Genomic DNA, 8,292 nt, shown 5'->3' on the forward strand with positions numbered 1-8,292 from the left:
GTCGTCGTGACTGGGTGTGCGCCGATATGCCTCTGCTGCCGCAACACAGGCCACATTAGGCGTGAGTGCACGGTGCACAAGTGTAGCCAGTGCAGCGCGTACGGCCACGAGGAGGCTGAATGCACCAAGTCGTACAGTGGTGAGTAGCGCCGACGGTGCTCTGCTGAGCAGGTCAGCACCATCTAACGTTAGGCTCTGGGTTTGAGTTATGCGTCCCGTGAGCATGCGCGGCAAAAACAGAGGGAAGCCTGCTCATCATTTCCTTGTCGATCCCTCGCCTTGCGAGTTCGTTTCGTACCGGCAGGGCTGCACTGCCGGCGTTTGTGACGCAGTGACGATGGCCATGGCGTCGTCATGCCGCCGTGTTTCACGAGCGTAACGAGCTGGCCAGGCAAGTAATCGCGAGTGATAACGGATGATGGCGCGTTTCTGTATCCAAGTTCCTTGATCTGTACGAATGCCAAATGCGGTGTCCCTTTTAGCTGATAGCGCTGCGCAAAGACACGCCATCAAACAATACGCCTGCAACGCATGGTGCGTGTGGTAACGCGCAACCTTATATGGACGAGACGAAAGCAGACATCAACCACCAACTTGGCCCAATTCTCGCACATGCAGTCTCGTGCGTGTTTGAAACGCCCGATCACCCGATATCACTTGCTTGCCTAGCCGTCCCGTGATTCGCGCGAAACGCGTTGGTTTCCCGGCCGCTGGATTGATTGATTGATTGATTGATTGATTGATTGATTGATTGATTGATTGATTGATTGATTGATTGATTGATTGATTGGATAGATGAACCCTTCACAATCGGGCGGTGGCACCTAGTCATGACATGAAATTTTACTCTTATCTTGATTTTAGCCACCAATCAGATAACCTTCGCTTGGTTATTTCTACCCGCTTAAAATCTACTTTCCCTTCACTGTCCTTAAACCCCAATGCCTTGGATAAGTCAGTCCCGCTGCTTTCCACTGTAGGGTGAAGCCTTTTACAGAAAAGTATCAAGTGTTCAGCCGTTTTCTCCTCCTCCCTGCACGCAACGCACAACGTGTCTATCTCAGGGTACCTGACTCTATGTCCTAGTCCGCAAAACTCCCGCCCTGGCCTCAAGCAACAAAGAGCTTCCCCTACAATTATCATAGATATTTTCTTTGTCAATTTCCTGCTTAAAAATCCTGTATGTTCCCAGTGCTGATTTGGTGAGCATCCCTGCTTTCCCAAACAAAGCTCTCTCTGTATTTTTAACCTTTTTCTTAACTGATAACTGCTGATTTGCCCCCTACTGCTGTCCAGATATTTGCTTGTGAATTTTCTAGTCCGCTTTCTCCATTTCGTATCAGCATTCCTTATATACAGGTATCTGAAAAATTTCCTAGCCCTCTGCTTTTCCCCCATTTTTCTGAATCGCTCCTCAAATGCTATCTTACTACTAGCTTCTCTGCTCTCGAATGGCGCCCATCCCATATCACCTTGTACCCCCTGATTTGCTGTATTGCCACGTGCTCCCAAAGCTAGCCTCCCTATGCCACGTTGTTTAATTTCTAACCTTGCTTGAGTATATGGATGGATGGATGGATGGATGGATGGATACGGCTGAACCCTTTACATCGGGCGGTGGCTCAAGCCACCTAGCCATGTCTTGTGAAATTTTACTCCTGTCTTGCTTTTAGCCACCAATCAGATAACCTTCGCTTGGTTACTTCTAACCTCTTAAAATCCACTTTCCCTTCACTATCTTTAAACCCCAATGCCTTGGGTAAGTCAGCCCCGCTGCCTTCCACTGTAGGGTGAAGCCCTTTACAGAAAAGTATCAAGTTACATATATTCAGCGCGGCCCTGGCGGCGTGAAGCGCAAGCACTGAGCGGAAAGGATGCCGAGAACCCACGAGCAGGCACCGCTTTGTTTTGGCCGCGCATGCTTACGGGACGCATATCTCAAACCCAGAGCCTAACGTTAAATGGCGCTGACTTGCTCCACTGAGCACCGTCGGCGCGCTCTAGACAGGCCTGCTCACCACTGTACGCCCGCGCTGCTGGGCGAGGAGCACTCGGCGAAAACAGTGATCTGCATATGGACGAGGATGAAGCTGAGCAGGCCGCCTCCAACCCAGTGGTCGAGACCAGGAAGACGATATGCCGCGGACTGCTGAGTCGACGCTCAGCCCACCCGAGTCGGCAGTCATGAACACGATTACCGAGCCACCGCAGGATATCCCACGCCCCGCTGAAAAAGGCAACGGGGAATCCATGGAGGCCGACCTTGCTGCTGCTAAACGGCGCCGTGACGACGTCGCTGCAACGAGCCCGGAGGAGAGACAACGTCCGCTACAAAGCCGACGGGACGCCGGCGAGGTGAAAAAGCAGCGTGTCACCAGCGGGCCTCGATCGTCATCGCTCCCATCGCGACGACAACTCAAAGTCCTAACAATGGCGGGAAGGCACTACATGGCTCGACGTCGTGCGTACAAAGGTAAGCGCTGTACTGGTGGCCTGGTCTTGCTAAGCGATGGCGGTTTTTGACAGACACTTCAGTTCAGTTCAGTCCATCAAGATTCACCAGGAGATAACGCAGATGATGTTAGACTAGAACCTCATGTTATATCCGTAGCCCCACCCCTTATGTAATACCCCTGAATTGGGGTCTTTAAGGAAATAAACTGAACTGAACTTCGTCGTAGCCACGCTCAATGTCAGAGGTCTTTCATCTACGACGAGGCAAAATGAGCTGTTACGACTCGTGACTGAGCAGGAATTGGATATTGTAGCGGCACAAGGGACGGAAATCGAGAGTCTAGACCGGACAGACAGTGTGGTGCGTCCGTTCAGCAGCCGATACCATGTCTGCGTGTCTCATGCGGTGGGCACTTCGGCAGGGTGCATGCTTTTGATCCACCAGACCCTGGGAGCGACTGGGGAAAGAGTTCAGACTTGCGTTTTCGGTCGTTGAATTACAGAACATTTTCTGGTTTGGAATGGCGCGTAATCTGTATTTACGCGCACACTAACGTGGAAGAGAGGCGAGAACTTTTGGAGACAGATGGAAACTACCGGCTGGTCATCTTACTTGGCGACTTCAAGTGCGTAAGCATGGCACGCGACAAGACCAGTTCGACTCCCCTATAGAGATGCGAGTGCTGCCTGTTTGAGTGATGTAACTGATCGCTGTCGTCTCGAAGATGTGGACGATTGTATCGGGTGCGGTTCTGGCGTTCTTTTTACCCATTTCCAGGGAACGTCTCACGCGCGTTTGGATCGGGCGTATGTAGTAAGTATCTGTCGAACTGATACCATTCTGCGGCGAATACCGCGTACAACCAGGCCGTTTTCTGTGTTATCTTCCATGTAGGGAAAAGAAAAGGAACAAAAGGCAAATTCGTGTGGGAAAACTGGAAACTTAATGAAAAGCTGCTGAAATATGACGTCTTTACGGAACGTGAAGGGGCGTCGGCGATACGTGAACTGCAAAAAGAGGACAATGAACTTCTTGCAGGGAAGTGGGAAAGATTTAATCAGGCAGTGAAAATGACAGCGATTGAACGATAGTGCGATATAAAGCAAAAACAAAGTGTGAAGGAAAATATGCTTAGATATGACGAGTTTTTTGACAGCGCAAGAGGGCAAGCAGCCAGGAGCATGCATCGAAAAAATATGTTCCATTAAGCGGAAACTAGAGGCAATTGATACGGAGAGGTATCAAGGAGCGATCGTGAGGGCGAGGGCGCAGCGCCTGATAGCGAAAGAAATGCCCACAAAACGTGCTCTCGGCTTGGAAAAGAGGCACGCCCACAAGAATGACATGCTGTAAATAGAGTTGAACGGTGTAATTTACACGGATAAAGCAAATATAGGGAGGACCTTTTATGAATACTATAGCGAACTTGTTGGTTACACCAAAGTAAGAACCGAGGACTTTAAAACCAATTTCCTGTCTTTAATGGCGAAGCTTAGTGACGAAACGAAAGAACGGTTAGAACTACTTTATTTCAACCGAAGAAGTGCGGAAAGCCATAAAAGACCTCAGCCCTGGAAGGTCTCCAGGACCAGATGGGCTAGTAGCATCGCTCTGTGAGGCATTCGAGAATGGTTTTGAGCAAGTTTTGGCTACACTGTTTAATGAGGCTTATGACAATGATATGCTTCCCCCGTCATTTGTAACAGCCCACACAATTTTAACACCAAAAAGCGACGATGAAACTAGACTGCGACAAGTTACCGCTTACCGGCCAATATCCCTGACGAATGTAGATTATAAGATGTTCAAGAAAACTGTCTAAACGGCTCCAGACTGTGCAGCAAGAATTAGTAGGCCCACATAAGACCTGTGGTATTAAAGGCCGCACTATATACACCAACATCCACACAGCCCGGTCTGTGCTCGAGTGTTGCGACGCCATGCATGAAAGCATCGCAGTGCTCCATCTTGATCTAGAGAAAGCCTTTGACAGGCTGCCACATGACCTCTTGCGATCCCTGTTAGAGCACGTGAATGTCGGATCAGTCATTTGCCAGGGCATAGCCATGGCGTATAGGGGAGGCACGACGCGGTTGATGGTAAATAAGGGGGCGGGCGCGCGCATCCGAGCGCAACGCTCTGTGCGTCAAGGTTGCCCCCTGTCACCATTGCTATTTTATATTAAACCCTTTTGTTTGAGCAAAATTCAAAACAGCACTATTAGTGGTTTTCGTCTGCATTCAACCGAGGTCCGCGTTCTCGCGTATGCAGACGACATTGCCGTTTTTTTTTTTGTGTGTGAAAGACTGTGAAAGACTTTTGTTCTCTGAGTGGAAGTGCTGGAAACTGGGCTGAATGTTGGGGGTTCTGACACGGCGACTGTCCCACAACCCTAACAATTTTAGCGTATATGACTTGGACAGTAGTAAAATATTTAGGAGTGCCGCTGCAGAATTATCGCCACAGTGTGCCTTATTGGAAACGCGAAGTTGCTGAAGTGCGTGAGAAGGCCGACAGGCTAAAAGATTTCACTTTGTCTACTTTCGCGCATGCCACAATATGTAACATTTTTTTCTAACCGAGATTGGTATATTATGCAAGCAATTCATTGTTCGCGAGTCAATGTGCAGAAGCTGCACCGGGTTTTTGCGGTTTTTGTATGAAGAAGCACTTGGGAGCGGACACAGCGAACCAATCTGTTTCATCCGGTCCGCTCTGTAGGAGTAGGTTTGGCGCATTTGTATTTGCGCCAGTTGGTGAATCGATTTATGTTCTTTCGGGGCGCGAATTGCCCCTTTCTGCGAACATTGTGTCAGGTTAGGTTGGGTAGGGTCTTGACAAATTTAGCTGTTAGTTCGGCGACTATGAAATTAAAATTGGTTTTTTGGGGAAAGGAAATGGCAGAATATCAGTCTCACATCTCGGTGGACACATGAACTGCGCCGTAAGGGAATGGAAAGGAAGAACGAGTTGCCGTAGTGGAGGGCTCCGGAATAATTTCGACCACCTGGGGATCTTTAACATGCACTGACGTCGCACAGCACAAGGGCACCCTTGCGTTTTGCCTCCATTGAAACGCCACCGCCGCGGTTGTGTTCGAACACGGGAACTCCGAATTAGAAGCCGAGAGCCCTAACCACTGAGCCACCGCGGCGGGTCAATCGGAATCAGATTTTTGCCCGTTGACAATGAAGACGGGATTTCTTTCGACATGATCATGATATTGGGCCTGCACAGTATTTGGCGATCCAGGATGGCAGTCAGACATGTGGGCATTGGCGCGAGGCTGATAAGAGAGTGTTTTCGTGAATCTGTTGGAAGAGTTATTGAAGGCCACAAGATACAAGACCCAGTGCCTGAGTGGCTTCCAAGAATGGAAGCTTTGCTGTACATGCGCGAATTTTAATGTGTTTACGTAACCCCAAGTGCGGGTGACGTAGATTTAGCATCTGTGTTGTGTTGTTTCCTTGGATTGGTATGTAAATGACGCGCTGAAGTCGGCAATAAAGAAAAAAAAAGCCGCGGTGGCTCAGTGGTTATGGCGCTCGGCTGCTGACACGAGAGGCGGGTTCGATCCCGGCCGTGGGGGTCGAATTTCGATTGAGGCGAAATTCTAGAGGCCCGTGTGCTGTGCGATGTCAGTGCACGTTAAATAACCCCAGGTGGTCGAAATGTTCGGAACCCTTCACTACGGTGTCCCTCATAGCCTGAGTCGCTTTGGGACGTTAAGCACCCACAAACCCAAATCTAATGCTGTTTATTGCCTCCCCTCTCCGCTCTTGCAGTAATACCCTTGAAGGGAAGCTGAAACGGTTTTTAAATTACATGAAACGCTGTGGTTGGGAAGAAGGGACTTTGAAAATCATGCGTGTAAATTTTTTTCTCGATTCTGTGCGCAAAATGAGCCGCAATCGCTTCCTAAATACCCGCCGCCGACACGCCCTCTTCGTTTCCGGAAGCGCCGAATGGGGGGACGGAACTGGCGGAAGTGACGCCATTCACGGGTAGTCTGCCGGCCGTCCTGCTTTGCTTGCTGCTTTTCGGCCCGCGCTTTGGTGAACGACGGATCCATAATTTGCAAAACGCAGTTCTCAAGCCAGCTGGAGCAACGCGCTACGCAGCAACGCAGTCGGTGTTGGCCGGAGATCCCGTAGATGACTTCACGACGATCCCGGCCATTCGCGGAGTTCGCTCGGCGCCCTGAGACGCTGGTGCCCGTTTTATTCCAAAAAACAGCTTTTTGCGTTTATTTCCGCCCTTTTCGTATGCGATATTTTTTTTCAGCGGAATAAAAACTATAAAATTCCGCATGGAACTCAACTTTTTCGAAAAGTGCTTCAGCTTCCCCTTAAGGGTGCTGTATATGTCTGACTAAATATTTAAATAAACCAACATGTTCACTGAATAAATACCCCGTTTTGTAAAGGGAAACTGCTCGTGTCATGTTACTTATATGCAGTGAATTCTAATACGTTTCTTGCCACTCTCATGCGTGCAGTTGGCAGGAAAAATTAATTTCTGCATCGGTCTCTTACTGCAACCGCACAGCACTGCGCGCATCCGCACGATACCGGATCTGGCTGCGAAGCGTCAGCAGTGCTGCGGGTTCTTCTTACACGGATGTGTATTCGAGCACTCCGTTGGTTTCCGAATAGAGAGTGGTTCTTGCCACCACGCGATGCTTGACAAATTTTAATCGTTTTGTGCCCAGACTTATAATGCGGAGATGGGAGCCGGCTTCTCTCGAAGGAGAGGGAAGTAAAGCCGGCGACACCCAATGCCTGCGAATTAAACACCCTGAGCTCATGAAAAAGGTATAGTAGGGATTGTAGGAAATCAATCTTCCAATTTAAGCCACTTTTTGACCTTGTGCAACTTCACGTACGCACAAAAGAAGGTGATAATTCACGTCTTCAAGCCAAATCTGCGATCTGTCACGGCAAAATATCATAGTGCTTAGCTGTATTTTTTAGCTGTCCTAAAATCACTCAAGTCAATTTTGAGATAAATCTACGTGCACTTCAACGGGAAAAGTGTGCTTTTGAGGACTTCAGTCTCTTTGCAGCAATAAATTTCATTTTTTCAGTCCATTCCAGCAAAATTGCGCTATCTTTACTCTGTTGTTCTTCTAATTTCGCGACACAGAACTGCTCTGTGAATTCGCTTTCAACTGAGCCACAGACGCTCTAAATTTGTGCATGAAGCAAATGGTTAGAATACTTTAAGTACACCGTAATCGTCATATTCGTCAGAATGACTACGCCCACTGAAGGACAATGGCTTCTCCCATGTCTCTACAGTTAATCCGGTCTTGTGGCATGTACATCAAACGCATATCGTCAAAAAAGGCTAGCTCACTACAAAAAAAAAAGGTGCGGTAGCAGATTCCCAAGCTTTTCAAACGGATTCTGTTTTCAGATGGGGCCACTCAATGCCAAGCGGGCCACAAGGCCGCGGAAAACGAGGGTTGAACTCGTGATGCAGCGACATCTCTCGTCAGCGAGGACGTCTACACCGCGCAGGCGCACGGGGAGCTGCGACGCCTCGAGCGCTTTCAATTTAACCACGCCCTAAGCGGGTGAGAGAACTCACCTGTGGTCCTCTCCCTCTCCAACCTTTCACCCGCCGCGAGGGATTCACCACTATACCTGCCTTTCCTTCTTATTTTCTTCTCACTCTATTTTTTTCAAGGTCATTGTACCCTTTTTTTAAAAGTCGATACTTTCTCATATTTCCTAACGCTATTGTTAGCCACTTTCAATGGTCACGTGGAAATCGTGGATCAAAGAAATCAGGGAGGTAAAAACGCACACAACTTCGCTCACAAAACAATATGG

At 48.8% G+C, this 8,292-nt stretch overlaps 1 protein-coding gene across 1 annotated transcript; it reads left to right on the forward strand.

The window, feature by feature from the left end:
• Positions 1-230: 230 nt before the first annotated feature.
• LOC144098266 (uncharacterized) lies at positions 231-8,028 on the forward strand. Its single transcript, XM_077630777.1, has 2 exons — positions 231-2,473; positions 7,874-8,028. Exons 1-2 carry the CDS (start codon positions 2,137-2,139, stop codon positions 7,924-7,926), a joined length of 390 nt encoding a protein of 129 aa, XP_077486903.1. The 5' UTR covers positions 231-2,136; the 3' UTR covers positions 7,927-8,028.
• The last annotated feature ends 264 nt before the right edge of the window (positions 8,029-8,292 follow it).

This window comes from Amblyomma americanum, chromosome 7 (genome assembly GCF_052857255.1).
Source record: "Amblyomma americanum isolate KBUSLIRL-KWMA chromosome 7, ASM5285725v1, whole genome shotgun sequence".
NCBI classification, from domain to species: domain Eukaryota; kingdom Metazoa; phylum Arthropoda; class Arachnida; order Ixodida; family Ixodidae; genus Amblyomma; species Amblyomma americanum.

Bases quoted from the DNA above. Each gene is read 5' to 3' on its own strand.
- LOC144098266 (XM_077630777.1), top strand. From the start codon at position 2,137: ATGCCGCGGACTGCTGAGTCGACGCTCAGCCCACCCGAGTCGGCAGTC. The intron at 2,474-7,873 runs GTAAGCGCTGTA...TTCTGTTTTCAG, and splicing joins TCGACGTCGTGCGTACAAAG to ATGGGGCCACTCAATGCCAA.